Source organism: Kwoniella europaea, chromosome 3 (assembly GCF_036810445.1).
Source record: "Kwoniella europaea PYCC6329 chromosome 3, complete sequence".
Taxonomy (NCBI): domain Eukaryota; kingdom Fungi; phylum Basidiomycota; class Tremellomycetes; order Tremellales; family Cryptococcaceae; genus Kwoniella; species Kwoniella europaea.
Window position 1 is genome coordinate 269,962 of NC_089489.1, and position 14,940 is coordinate 284,901.

The following is a 14,940-nucleotide window of genomic DNA, read 5'->3' on the forward strand; positions in this document are numbered from 1 at the left end:
TGTATATATGAATCGGCTCTATAAGCACTCAAGTAAACTTTTCCACTATATATCCTCTGGTTCTGAAAATAGAATCCAGCAAGAACAAAGAGCGGTCCGTCTACCCGACTACACTCCAACCCAAAAGATATCGAATATACCAGATTGATTAAAAGGTCTCTTCTTCCTCTGCATGTAACGGCTGTTCTTCACCTTCCGGAACCTACAATTTACCAAAGACATACGATTTTAGTAAAAGATGGTCGAGAGGAGAGATATAACCCACCTCGAATCCTTCGATTGTAGCATACAGAATCTCTTGGATTTTAGCCATCACGTCCGACTCTTCTTGCGTCACTCCTTCGATAGCCATACGTTCTTGTACTATGAGTTCGATATTTCGGAGTTCTGGCGGTGACAGGTGGATTATCAGCATGAATGGTCTCCCATCCATCTTTTCCTTTCATCTTGTCCTTTCATCTTATGTGTAGTTCATCGAAATGAATGTTCCCTAATGAATCGACTACCGCTTTCTTATCCTTGCTTCGTCTATAGTTCTTTCACTTCCACTGCCCCTATTTCGCATGCTTGGCAAACATGCATTTCAACTCACTATCAAAGTAGAAATCCCTCTCCTTCAATAAACTCTCACTATGAGCTTCGATCTCCGCTACACGAGCTTGCATCTGAGCTACCTGAGCTGCCGAGGCAGATGAGACTTGTCGACTGGCACCCACACCACCTATTCCAGCCCCAGGACGTGAGTATGCTGCTCGGGCTGAAGAAGAAGCTGTACGTGAAGTTGGAGGAGGAGCAGTGGCGATCATACCGCCGCTAAACAAGGCATAGATATAGGAAGATTTAGCTTCAGCTGGGAACGGTGAGTGCACTTGACTTACGCTCGTCCTTGTGCGTCATATACCATCCCACCACTATTCGCATCCCAGTATTTCTTCATCCACTGTAAGAATTCGAGATTATCTTGCATCTTGCATCTGGAGTCAATCGAATCAGCTGAACCACCCAAAAGGTTGTGCGATACACTCACTTGATAAGTCTCTGAACAGGTATAGGCTATACGATTGATCAATGAGGATTAACATTCCATCCAGATTTCATAATAGTGACAAGTCAGACTTACTTTTTCAATCCTATGAACGTTAAAAGCTTTTTGTAAGATCTTGAAATTATCTAAATATTCATATTCCATCTTTGCGTTGAATTTCACTTTGGTCATTGGTAAGTCGCCTGCAGTATGACAGTAAACAGTACACAACATAAGTTATCAGTTCGAGGTGTACCTTTATCACAAGTTGATGTAATGTTTAGGATACTGACCGTAAATTGAATCTATGATCTGACAATATACAGATCCAGTACCACATTGTTCTACTTTTGAGATCGTTATCGGTTCTAGTAATTCGTTTAACCATGCGAGGAGTTCACCTCGGGCTGTAAAACAACAGATATAGATTGATACAATCAGTATGGCATAAAGTACAATACGGATATGGTGTTATAAGACAGTCACTATCACTCACATTCCCCTGTGTACACTGACATTGGGTTTGCTTGTATGTGATTCGTTATAGTTCGTTATGATATATAGATGAATAGTGATAGTACAGTTGAAGTCGAATGCACTCATAACTTCAGCTTCAATTCACAAGTCACAGCTCACAACTCACGAATCAACGCGACGCTATGACCTCGACCTTCGTTTACGCAAAGTCAAAAGAGACGCGTGCTTATCATCTCAACGTCGATCAACAGTTTTATATCCACGTCACATCTCATACGGAGCTACACATCCTATGCATGTATATATGTACTGGATATCTACCTCGACAGGTAAACTATCGATATACAGTAGTCCTGTTCTATCTTTAATGTAAGTTAATTTGCTACATGTTGTTCCAAAAATGAAAAGAAGATCAAAGCAAAGATTGTTATTTGGGTATGATGTATGCTCATTCGTTTCCTCATCTATCTATATCCTGTTACAAGGTATCAACGATCTCTGTATCGGGCTTGTATAGTGATCAATGGTTGAACAAATCATGGAACACAGTAGGTATCTCAGCGGACTATAGCACGACAACAAACACATCAGTCAGCTTCAGTTCAAGCAGTACTGTGATGTGTAACCCACCTTGAACCTATAAGCACATTCCGTACTTCTAAGCATCTCCACATCACCCCCAGCAGCCTGTACGAAGCTGACTATCACTCCATTCACCTGTTGACCTTGTGCACCGCCTTGACGGTTTGAAGGAGGTACAGCAGCAGCAGCTCTATGAGCGTAACCTTCGACAGATCGGGGTAAATCAAAGTTGATAACCAAGGGTGACCAAGGTACTTCGGGTGGTTTTATATTCACATCAAACACGACCAAGAACCTGGGTCCGTTACCTGATAGGGATAGACGCCATTGTTGGAGTATAGCTTTCTTCTGTGTAGGTGGCATATCCGGTGTCTATAAAAATCAAACAAAATAAGGTCAGATCAAATTATCCTGTCATATGTGACAATCCCACTTCACTTACAAGGTACAAAGTCTCCCATTTCCTACTTTGTAACCTCACCACAACAGCTTCCAACATACTATACGTCCCAACATGTATAATAGCTTGCCATAAAGGATAATCCTCCAACATCTTCGTTAACATATCCAATTTATATTCCTTAGCTCTATTCTGCTCTTCGTTCCCTTGTCCACCATTGGTCCTTCCCGATCCTATCGTTCCTGGACCAATCTCGTTATTCTGTTTATTCTGATTGTTCGATCCCTGTTGGGCCGAGCCGGTGATAGTCAAGTACACATAGGTATGTTTGAGGTTGATCCCTGGTGTGACGGAAGATACAGATTCTTGAGAATTGGTGCCTCCCTCTCTTCGGACGAGGACTCGAACTGGATCTCGAACGGAAAGTGACTGTGAGAAGTTGATCACGTCCGTTGGAATGGTATTCGAGCTGAGTGTCGATCCCACATATCAGCTTCCTGACATCTACCTGAGACTGTAGCGAGGCAGCTGAGTGGAAGTACCAACTTACAACAAACAAGTCTGCCTTTCTATTCCGTTCCCACCACCAGGGCCATTCGTAGCAGCAGCCGAACTAGTAGGTCCACCGACGGCAGCTGTACCATTTCCAGCAGGGTTTCCAAACCGACTTCCTTGAGTGGGGAAAGGCGTCTTACTGGCAGGGTTGAAAGGCGAATCTCTTCCTGCGTCGTATGGACTGGTCAAACCAGGTGAGAAAGGTGCGATTGGAGCTCCGGGCGTTAATGGGCCAGTCATGCTCAGTCCACCGGGTCCACCTCGTCGGGGTGCAGGAAGGAGCTTGGCAATATTGAGAACGTTGTCATATAAGTTACGAGCCTATGACGATAGGCAGATTAGCATGATCAAAGTATGTAAGGAGATTCAGGCAACCTACGATCAATTGATCCACTTCGTCCAGCTATTGTAATAGGAAAAAAAAAGGTCAATACTCGTTGCACACCCAGAAGAATTCAGAAAGGAGGGCGCAACTCACAATCAACAATCTACATTCCCCACCACCCAATCCACCTCTACTAGTCATTACCTCGGCTACTTTCGCAGGTGTACCAATCAAGATATGAATAGCGTCTCGCTGCATCGCGGCAATTTCGTTAGGTAGACTTGATGAACCTGCTGCTCCGGCAGCCACGGCCGATCTGATCCCTAATGGACCTCCAACTCCTCGGACCACTATAAAAAGGTCATCGATGAGCATGTGCGAAAAATAGTAACGACAGATGGTCACATACATTTGTGGCATTGCATGGCCTGATCAACGGTCGTGGTGATGATAATCACAGCTGGACCGACAAAGCTTGCAGGTGGTGGCGGTAGGTTTTGTACGAGATGTAATGCTGGGATGACACTGTTCATGATTCACAGCTGATCAGTAAAAGGAAATTCCAAATCTTCATCTTTTAAAAGATATAACACATGTCAATTGACGTTGATTACTCACTAAGATATGATTCTCTCTGTGGTAGGAGGAGCCTGAGCTATAATGTCACTTCCTTTAATCATGAATGGTAGTACTCTCGTTTGAATCTTATTTGGTGGACCGATTCTATCACAGCTCATCCTCAGTTTGTATGCATGACCAAGAAGATTATATTGCAATAAGAAGGCAAGAGATAAGATAAAGATCACTCACCCATACTTTGATATTGATCTGAGTAAATCAACTTTCAAATTAAGATGTTCCCATTTCGTAATGACTATCCCAGCTCCAGGAGCGGCCACACCACTTCCACCAGGAGTTAGTGGACCAGTTCCAGTCGATCCACCTGGCCCAGGACTGGCTGTACCCGTACCTGCACCTGTACCGCCAACAGAATTAGGCCACTCCCTCTCTCTGTCTCTCAATCCACTGGGCGTATGAGGATGGTGGGGATGACCCAATCTATTCGAAGGGTATTCACTAGAAGGTGTAATTTGTCCACTAGCCAATCCGGAGTTATTTGGTTGTGGTTGACCTATAATCCCACTTGAGAAAGACCTATTCATCCCTGGTCGATTGTTTGCCCCTCCAGCAAGGGAATTGGGTGTGGTCATAGGCCCATTGGAATGTATGAGACTTTCTACACCATGATGTAATGGTCTTTGAGGTATGCCCAATGCCAATGGTCCAGGATGTCGACCATCTCCCAACGTACCCAACGTAGGAGTCTGGTTGGAAGAAGATGATTGTCGAGTAAGTTGTGAGTGTGATTGTGTCTGTAATCTTTGTAATTGAGCGACGGAGGTTGATAATGCTGATATCTGCTGAGTCAAAGCTGCGATCTCCACCTGTGAACCTTGTGGACCTGTTGTGGCTACAGATCCTTGAGATTGAGGTTGGGGTGTGGTAGATGGTATGAAAGGTGATTTAGCTAGACCATTGCTTTTGGGTAATGGTAATTCAGAATCAAAAGGTGCGAATACACTTGAAGTATTATTGGTCGTCGTAGCTGTTTTTGATCTAACAGGAGATGTGGTAATCTGTGATTGAGATTGTGGTAATGATTTTACGATTGATGTCAGTTGAGATACCTGGGCGGATAAGGTTGATAAAGCATTTTCAGTCCTGGCTAGACGAGCTGATAATGCTTGATAGATGGGTGATGATTCGATATCGTTGGAAGGTCGGTTGGGGGAGGTACGATGGGGTTGAGAGGGTGGTATGGGGGTGTTGTCCCCTGACATTGCGAATGAGTTTTTTTTTCAGTTCTGTGTATATAGATCGGGTGGATATTGCCAGATAGATAGTGTTTAGATACGAGCTGAGCTAAGGTGGGCAGACTTGACAATGATATATATATATAAGATATGACAAGATTTGAGATGACAAAGCTAAACTTGTTCTCGAAGGAACCAACGATGATGTGGTTTGTGACATGTCGCGTCCAAGTTATCTCATCGGAAACTAATTTCGATAGCGACATGGCTCATTCATCTCATACATTGTACTTATACATATATCATACCAGCTTACAAGTAAAGCGTCATCCCAGCAGATATGAATGTGCTCCTACGACTGTGTGTATGCTGTATCATTGAATATGTATGTCCTTTGTATTTATGTTGTAATGGGGAGTCAACCCGTTCAAATCGTTGTAGCCAAAGAATGCGTGAATCTGTCCTAGCTGTCACTTCGTCCTATCCAATTGGCCTTTTCTCACTTGTCATGCCTGTCTGCCTAGTAGTCAAAGAGCTCTTCTAAGCCGAAACAATCATCAAAAGTCATTTGTATACTGATGAAGAACAAGAGCGATTTGTGACATGAGATGCTCCAAAACTTAGAATCTCATGCTCTTGCGCTTTACGAACCAATGCGATTACCGGCTAGATGTGATCAGCAGAAAACAGGGACTTGAGGCGAATATAACCATTGCTGCCATACAAGATACGAGAATGAGAACGACCGGAGCGTCAGAAGGGATTATAACATAGTCAGAAAGTCAGTAAGAAGAACTCCCAAGCTAAGCCCTCTGAACCTTTCTAAAAGCCGTTAGAACCAATACCAAGATCCTGCAATCGTACTTCGTGCTAAGACCATCGTCAAAGTGATCGTGAGAATGGCAAAATACATCTCCCAAGTCCAGTAACCAGTGATACAAGACCTGTTTACCCTAACCCCTAACTAACTATCATTAGATAGATAATCGTTTATTCCTTCATCTCAACATCTTCGGAAGAAGAGGATTTAGCACCTTTTCTCTCGAGGATGGCTTTTCGGTCGGAATCAAGTTTGAGGGAGGTGATGACTACGTTGGAAGGGTGGATACCAACTGGGACGGTAGCGGCGTTGGATTTTTCAATGTGGACTCGGTCGACGTGGATGACCCATTTCTTTCTGTAGACCTAAGGATGACACGAGGGTAAGCAAGTGTTCGACGTGTACAAAAGAAATGATATATTGATTGGTGTATGACATGATCTGGGACAAAATGATGTCTAACGAATAAGAGGGAAGAAGGATTCTCCTACTCACTTGAGTCACTTTACCCTCTCGGCCCTTGTATTTACCTCTAACGATCAAAACTTCGTCATCCTTTCTGATAGGGATTGATCGGGCCTGGTGGTTCAGCAGATATTGATCATCAGCAAACATGATCATTTGACCGGACCACTACTTCCGCAAACACCGTCTCCATCCAGCGTCTCCTATGCCCATGATAATCGTCCGAGATGACCACGAGAGGTGTGCCATATTCCTACAACCCTCCTTTGCTATTGCCTTCCCATGACCATAACATCTCATGAACCCAAACTCACAGTGTGTTGCTTTCTCAATTCCTTTGAAAGAGGAGAAGACATGATCTTTCTCTTAAGACCGGAAGGAGCGGCGAAATGAGCCTTTCGGGACTTTCGACGGTCATGAGCGAGGCCTAAATGTATAGAGAGGATCAGTATACATATCCTAACGACTTGGTTAGGGTTCAGCGAGCAAGCGAACGAGCGACGAAGTTGATGCGATCTAACTGAGTCCTTTGCTGTTCCAATTCTTCTATGTCTGAGGTATGGTCGTATGTACGTTGAGATATGAATTGACGTCGGCAGATGAACGATGTCGAAGATTGTTATTCTATGTAAATTCCTCCTTCATGAATCTTCTCATATGTTTTTCCTTGATGCTTGATGTTCCTCCATTTCCTATATCAACTTCCCAGCGATACACTATGAAATCTCCTATCCATTCGGATACCCTCCATTCCCAACACTCCGTGATATGCTATATTCAGAATGTTGTTTTGTCGTCGTGGTTGTCGTCGTTATTGGTCCGGCACTATCCCTTTGAACATCCACCTAATTCTGCTTCTATACCATCCCTAACTCACTCGCTCGCTCGCTCTGCTACAGGTAGGAGACCACACTCACCAGTTGAAGAAGCCATTTTTGATGATTTTGATGGTTTGAGGGATGAGGGGAAAGACAAGCAAGGTAATTTTGATTGTTATCGATAAAATCTCCAACTGGACAGGATAGCAACGAGAGCCTGCAACCTGCAACCTACTGCAGTAACTGACACAAGCATCCATGCTTCCCACTAAACCTGAAATGAAATCTGTACGCAGGAGATCGCAAAACGCCGGTAATGGTACAAGGGGGATTAACCTGCATGCACCAGTGTGGCTGCGGGCTACCGATCAGGCTTTTGTCGGTGTTAAGCGTATCACCGATTTACACGCCTCAACACGGGACCTTTGACCAACCAACCAATAACACCTAGTCGATGCATAACGATTCTATCGCAACAGGATATCTCATACAATTCTTATCAGATATCAAGCCGTACAACTAGACAGACAAACAAAAATAAATGATATGTACAACGGGATGGTATGAACACAGAGCTAAATAGAAGATACAACCAAGGAAAAACACATTACGAGTGTATGAAAACATGAGATATCTGATTCTTACCTACCCCAAACAACCTCAATGACACCACCACCCCAAACATGTCCGAAATTTTCTTTCACCGATCCTCTTCTAGGTTCAATCCCGATTTCCAAGACGTACGTCAATGTCATCTCCGGTACGATAAACGATTGAACCATTAATTTCCTTAACAACTCTGTTCCTCTTCTATCATCCCCCGGGGATGAGGAAGAAGGGATGGAAAAAGGTTTAAGTGATATTAATCCTTTGAGATGGACTTCCGTAGACGTCATATCGACAGGTACCATCTCATCATTGACATTAGCGTTTTCTGATGGAGTATGAGTATGATGAGGATGGTCCTCATCTATTGTAGGTGGAAGATTCGACGTAATTGGCGATGATGATAACGTTCCGGTGGGAGTTTGACTCGAATTTGATCCTCTTCTTTTCATCAATCCACTGAGTGATCCCCTCCTATCTCCCAAAAGAGACTTCCTCCTCGTATTGGTATTCACATTATCAGTCGTAGTTGTTGATCCAGCAGAGCTGAACCTTCTGAGAGGTCCACCTTCAGCCATATGACTTGAAGTGGGCACACTTGAGCTTAGCCCGTGAGCGGTATTATTACTGGTCGAATCCCTCTGATCTACGGTCGATGCGGTCGATCCTCTTCTCCTGTTGTTTTCATCATTCATCATCCCTTCTACACCCAACATAATTCTCTCCCCTCCTTCTTGCCATACCTCAGCCCTGGTGGGTATTTCAATCCTCCTAATCTCCCTTTCAATCCCAATCCTAAAGATCGTCACTCTCGTTAACCTAATGACGAACTTACTTTCCCGGGGATTGGAGAAGGTCGATAGTACGTGAGGCAAGGTGGAGTGGAAATGAAGATGAAAAGGGAATGAGGGAAGTTCACCTGATGAAGGTAAGAATAAGATAGGCGGTGAAGGTAGTAACAAGCTGACTTCTATACCTGGCCCCTCACTCCCTGCTGGAACAGGGAAATTAGTTTTGATCTTGGGTTTACCACCATTCAATCCGATTGTACGCCATCCGGGATTCAGAGGATCATCAGAGGTGAGCGCTCGAATTCGACGAGGGGTTATATACACTCGGGGATCATATATGATAGGTACGGTTATACTATACACACCGAATCAGTTTTGTAACATCTATGTGAGATGTCAGTGAGATGACAGGACTTACGTTTCGTTGAACCGTAACCCTTTCCTGATCAATTTGACCCTCAAGACATATTCGACGTTAGCTTGCATACCCACTTGCTGTAAATCGCAGGATGACGGTAATTCCGAGTTGGTATCTTTGTAATGACATGTGGGCATTTGAAGTGAGAACCGAAATGACGTATTGGGAGGTATCATCGGTAGACCATCTTTGGTAAATAATGGTTCAGCAGATGGAGGTAGGAGATTCGTCGTTGAAGACGATGTCGAGGTTTCCGGTGGATCATTTAAACCTGGAGTATCTGGATTCGGCTGGTTATTGTTCGAAGAGATCGTATTAGGCAGGTCTTGTTGAGTTGTAGAAGTATCGTCTGAGGAAGAAATCTGTGGGAATAGTTGTGTTTTATTTCTCGCCATGGGTAGGGTGTCCAATACGGTGTATTGGCCTCTGACATAGTACGACACGTTTATCATTCCTATAATCTAGTGTTTATGAAGCACGATCAGATCTTGTATTTGTTGTACACAGCAGGATATTTTGACTTACAGCAACTTCCAAACCAACTGCTCTATCCACTTTGCCGACTTCGATCTTCCCTTCCACCCAATCTTCTCTACCCAGCTTGATATACAGCGGTCCAGTCCCATTGGCATTCATCCTTCTTCCTCCTCTCGTCAAGATCAACTTCAGCTTCTTCCCGCCCGTACTTATATCCGAATCTCCACAAGCTACAATGGTAGAAGACGATGGGCCAGCAGGAGGAGGAGGGGATTGGGCAATTGCATTGAAATATGCCGAAGCTGGATGATCAGCTGATAAGTGTACAGTAGAGATCAATCGGAGTTCATCACGACCTAGGGAAGGTGAATAGATTGGAGGTTCAGATGTGGGGATGGGCAAATCGACAAATCCATTACGATTATCTAATGAGCTGCTGAGGTTGGATGAGACGGTCGGTCGTTGATGTGAGGCCTCAAATACACTAAATGTGTTTCTCCTATATGATTGACCGTGTTCGTGGGAATCTAATATCCTACGACGAGGAATAAGAGGATCATCATCATCTTCTTCGACCTCCAACGATGGTACATTCTCCTCTGAAATGTCTAAAGCGAATTCTTCTGTAGGTGAGGCTGAGATAAGTCGAGGAGGCTCATCGGTATGCCTAGTAGATGAAGTACCAAAGTATTCTGCAGCTGCACGATCGAGGAAACCCTCATCATTATTCGATGAAGGACCGACCGCAACAGCATCTTGATATTCTGGTAAATCCGCATTGGCGTCTACTGCTCTAGATACAGCATAGCTGGGTAGATTGGGTCTAGCCCATCTCTCGGATGCGGACGTAGGTATAGGTACAGAAGGGGTGGAAGAGATAGGTAAGATTGAGTTTCCAGTTGAGATGGGGGGTAAGAGTGGTGCGCCCGTCGATGAAGTGTGAGATTGAGACTGATCGTCGGTGGGTGTGTTGGATTGCGGATTGGCACGTTTCGTTAAATTGCTGAATAACGACTTCATCTCGTACTGTCTCTCATGGTTGTGTTGTTGTCATGATGTATTACATGTACAGTAGATGCTTGACAGAGAGTGTGAAACAGAGAGATAATCGAGTACTGTAGATGGATGTCGTTATCTGGGGCTTGGATGATCTTGGCTCAAGCTTGGGACCCCACTCATTTGCCACCCGGTTAACATCGTCATACATCCGCACTAAGATCACTGACCTCCTTAGCAGAGAACAGACTGTCATCTCAACAACTGTCTGTTCAATGTCATGAGAAGTGAGCCAATGCAAGCAGACTCCTCCTACCTTGGCTATTTCGTACTCAAACTGACATGCTTGGAATAGCTACTCTACCATAAGCACATCAAGCTTGACACTTCTCCGGTATTGTACTATGATTTACCCCAGTTCAGCTCGCTCCGGATATACCGGAGTCATCGAAGAAATCAACTCAGATCTCTTTCTTTCACTTGCCCAGTTCCGATTCTACTAGCCCACCACTCCTCCTTATCGACATTTTTCGCTAAGCTATTTGTGGTATTTGTAACTTAAAGAATGAGGGTGATGGAAAAATATGCACATTTCATTCGTACAGTATATGAATCAGGGCAGATGTTTGGGAAGAATGTTCCGATGCGGATGAACATGTCAGATGTTATACGTTACATATGTGTATACGTGATAACATGAGACACATCTTGTCTATATTTGGTACTGCATTGGATGCTCCTATGTTCGTGTAGATCGATTTGCAACATCTTTAGTTTGTCCCTCTCCATCATTTCCAGTGACCCATCATATCATAGATTATCTGACCATTGACCACCACACCAACAAGAATAGCAGAAAACACATTTAGTCGAAGATATCCCACTTGTTTACGTCGTCCCTTCCAGTCGCTGAACACAAACCTCATCGACAAAATCAAAATCGAGCCCAATAACGAAAGCACTTAGACATAGTGCTCAAGTCCAAAGATGAAGATATAGATATTGCACCGAAGGAACCTTGACTCAGGCGTATCACTTAGTCCCGCTGGGCTGCGAAAGTGGATGATCTGCACTCTCGTGGGTGAACAACGAACAGTTCGTAGCAGAGTTGAATAGGAAAAGCAGAAGGATTGACGGAAGAGACGCGTATATCAAGTCTTAGCCAAATCAGGACAAGACATCAAACCGGCTCAGTGTGTCATTGGACAAAGTAATTCCAGTGTCCAACTTGAAAGAAACCACCTATCAACCAACACGACCTATCCTCGCTACCATCATCATCGTCACCTTGTTTGCTGGACATTTTATTTATACAGCGTATCATCATTAATTATCTTAGTAGGGTAGCAAGCAGGGTCGGTAGGGTAATAACGACATTCAGGAGGCGGTGCAGGTGCAAATCCCTGCAATTTTCGAAAAACAGATCTGGTATTCTGTCGACCAAAAGTGAGTAACGTAAATAAGATATCTTTCTTAACCAATCATATCCATTTTGATCCCGTTTCTATGACTCCTTCCTATCACCGTACTGTACGTCCTTGTTGTTGACATCCTCATTCCAACATCAGATGTCATATCAAACACATCAACCTCCCTCATCCTTCTTTGACCCTACCAACATACCTGTCACCTCGCTCAACTACCCTCCAAACTACCCCGAGACCTACTTGGACAGGTTGGTACGAAGCAAACAATCTGGATCCGAGGCACCTAGCTCAGCAGCTTGTGATCAATTCTACAACAATAACGACTATTCGTATAACACCAACATCTCAAGACCAGGCATGAGCGCAGCCGCTGTATTGCCCATGTCTACAAATCAGCCTCATACGATGATGGATAACAGACATCTGAATATGCAGAAGAATATGATGAGCTATCCTGACTCGGGTGAGTGCTCCTTTTCACGCGTTGGTATTAATCAAATCATACCCATCTGATCCCTGTATATCCGTGTATATAGCTCCAGTACGACAACCACCTGCGCCAAATCCTGCTCCGCCCACCAAGCAAGCTTACACACCTCCATATGCAGCTCAAGCTCAGAATCTTGCTCAGAAACCATCGAGGTTCCAACAACTCCTCGATCAGAAATTTGCGGCTGAGCAGCGCGCTAGGAGTGCTACTGCCGCATCCGCCCAATCATCTCATCAGAACATCACGACATCAAGCGACTATCTGCAACATGTCAGATCTCAAATGATGCAACAGGCGAATGATACGGTCTTCCACAAAGAATTCGTCAGCAGTCAGTATACTCAGCCAATTCAAGCACAACAGCAACCAGCTCAGCCTCCGCAAGTCGTAAATAAAGCTCAAACCCCCCAGGTCTATCCTATCGCTCAAAATCAGGTCCAGTCATTTTCAAATGCGCCAGCACAGTACCCAACACTGCAACAGCCTTCTTTGCCTCAACAACAAAGACACCCCATCCCCCAATCACAGCCGCAACCAATTTTGACGTATCCACCCTTAGCGCCTTCACCTAACAATCCCACCAATATTATGCCATACAACGCGTCACATCTTCCTGTCAATGTTGCTCCATCCGCTCACTCCAACTCTCGGGCGGCTTGGGCCGGACAGTTCACTCCCGCGCAAGGAACTTCTTACCCTCAACTCCCCAATGCTGTTTCCAGCTTCAACACGCCGCAGCTCACACCCTCCAGTCCTGTCCCAGTCCCAGTCTCGGCCAGTCAGAACGATAAGAGTAATAACCAATGGATGCAGAACGCGGGTATGAATGGCTGGACGAATGGCCCTGTCAACACTGGTGTTGTCCCGCTGGCTCCATCCCACTTCCAACAGCAGGTCGCTCGACCAGAAGTCACACCTTCATTCTCTTGGAACGTCACTGAGGAGGGTGGAGAACCATCATACAACGCTCATACCTCCTTCGATAGAACTCCCGTACGATCGCCCTCCAGACCTTCAACATCGTCTTCTTCTTTGCCTGTCACCCCGACCGGTGCTACTCAATATTCACAGTTCCCCAACAACGCAAACGCAAACAGGTCAACGCCATTCTTGACAGTAAAAATTGAACCTGACACCCATCATTTGACTGTACCATTCACGTCTCAACCACAAAATATATCACCTACCTCCTCTTGTTCGTCAAGTGTCGGTGGTAATTCCCCCTTATTAGAATACGGGGCGAGGATATTCACCAATATGAACGGATCGTTTTCTCTTCCTGGACCAGCGATGTACATGGCTTCGACCAATGGTGGTGGCGTGGGAGGACCGTCAACCTTGGCTAATGGGATGGCAGGAGGTGATGGTGGTGGTGGAGGGGAAGATTGGTCAAATGGTGGGAATGGTGAAGAATCAGGATCGGGCGGTCAAGAAGGTTCAGGATCAGGATCAGGAGGAGATGGAAATAACGGAAACAACGGGAATGGCGATCAGAATGGTGATGACAATGCGAATGGAGGCGGCGGATCAGTGAGGAAGGGCAAGAAATTGACCTTGGCTTGTCATTTCTGTCGAAGAAGGAAATTGAAGTGAGTCAATCAATCAAGTCAGATGGTAATATCCAATGGGACAGAAGCTGATATCTGGTATTGTAGATGCAATGGAGTTCAACCGCGATGTGATAATTGTACGAAACGGAATGAACACTGTTCATGGGATGGGAATGTACGACGTCGAGGACCTGGTAAAGCTACAAAGGAAAGGAGAGAGAAAGCTGCTAGAGAAGCTTTAGCAGCTGGATTAACCAATGAAGATTCTATCAATACCAACATCAACACCGAACAACACCAACATGATCATCAACATATGGAAGGAGGAGGAGAACATGATTTAGTTGATTTGCCTATTGTCGTAGCACTGAATTCGTTACCTGATTTACAAGAAGATTCCAATGGAGAATTCCGTCTGGACCATTCTCATTTACAATCACTTGGTCATGATCCAAATGAGATTTCAGGACAAGGAGGTGAAGAAGGATTGGAAAGTATAACATTGGATAGATTACCTGAATTACATCAAGATGACGATAACAACGATGATATACCCATCGATCCTGCCCTGGCCGCTTTGTCGGCGGTGTTACCTGTTCCCGGAACGTTGGCTGAATTGGAGACACCCCAAACGACATCGATAAAAGCGGAAAAAAGGAAATCAGGTGTTGATATCGAGAGTGCAATGGGATTGGATGATGAGAGTGCGAAAAGAATGAAATTGGATGAGAATACGTATATTCAGGATCAATGAGATAGTTTGGTGGAGTGGCGAGATCTGTATGAAGTATGATTGTGAGAACCATATGAGGGGTAATACGGTGTATGGGTTAGATCTGGAGAAGAATCAACTTGAAGCTTGTCTCTTGTGTTATTGGGATTAATCTAGATCATTGTACATGTCG

At 44.6% G+C, this 14,940-nt stretch overlaps 5 protein-coding genes across 5 annotated transcripts; 1 reads left to right on the plus strand and 4 right to left on the minus strand.

Moving 5' to 3' along the window:
- Positions 1-148: 148 nt before the first annotated feature.
- On the minus strand, positions 149-1,542 carry V865_007957 (uncharacterized protein; the record flags this gene model as incomplete). The annotated part of the gene is made up of 8 exons (XM_066231699.1): positions 149-202; positions 266-387; positions 593-813; positions 879-974; positions 1,028-1,053; positions 1,121-1,227; positions 1,318-1,431; positions 1,521-1,542. The coding sequence occupies 8 exons, from the start codon at positions 1,540-1,542 to the stop codon at positions 149-151; spliced, it is 762 nt and encodes a 253-aa protein (XP_066087796.1).
- Positions 1,543-2,021: 479 nt separating this feature from the next.
- On the minus strand, positions 2,022-5,204 carry V865_007958 (uncharacterized protein; the record flags this gene model as incomplete). The annotated part of the gene is made up of 9 exons (XM_066231700.1): positions 2,022-2,066; positions 2,132-2,455; positions 2,526-2,952; positions 3,034-3,359; positions 3,418-3,441; positions 3,517-3,713; positions 3,773-3,888; positions 3,982-4,086; positions 4,174-5,204. The coding sequence occupies 9 exons, from the start codon at positions 5,202-5,204 to the stop codon at positions 2,022-2,024; spliced, it is 2,595 nt and encodes an 864-aa protein (XP_066087797.1).
- A 963-nt stretch (positions 5,205-6,167) lies between these two features.
- On the minus strand, positions 6,168-6,818 carry V865_007959 (60S ribosomal protein L26; the record flags this gene model as incomplete). Its single annotated transcript, XM_066231701.1, has 3 exons — positions 6,168-6,362; positions 6,493-6,576; positions 6,777-6,818. 3 exons carry the CDS (start codon positions 6,816-6,818, stop codon positions 6,168-6,170), a joined length of 321 nt encoding a protein of 106 aa, XP_066087798.1.
- Positions 6,819-7,921: 1,103 nt separating this feature from the next.
- On the minus strand, positions 7,922-10,592 carry V865_007960 (uncharacterized protein; the record flags this gene model as incomplete). The annotated part of the gene is made up of 3 exons (XM_066231702.1): positions 7,922-9,032; positions 9,096-9,556; positions 9,621-10,592. 3 exons carry the CDS (start codon positions 10,590-10,592, stop codon positions 7,922-7,924), a joined length of 2,544 nt encoding a protein of 847 aa, XP_066087799.1.
- A 1,544-nt stretch (positions 10,593-12,136) lies between these two features.
- On the plus strand, positions 12,137-14,789 carry V865_007961 (uncharacterized protein; the record flags this gene model as incomplete). The annotated part of the gene is made up of 3 exons (XM_066231703.1): positions 12,137-12,458; positions 12,532-14,074; positions 14,141-14,789. The coding sequence occupies 3 exons, from the start codon at positions 12,137-12,139 to the stop codon at positions 14,787-14,789; spliced, it is 2,514 nt and encodes an 837-aa protein (XP_066087800.1).
- Between the last annotated feature and the right edge of the window lie 151 nt (positions 14,790-14,940).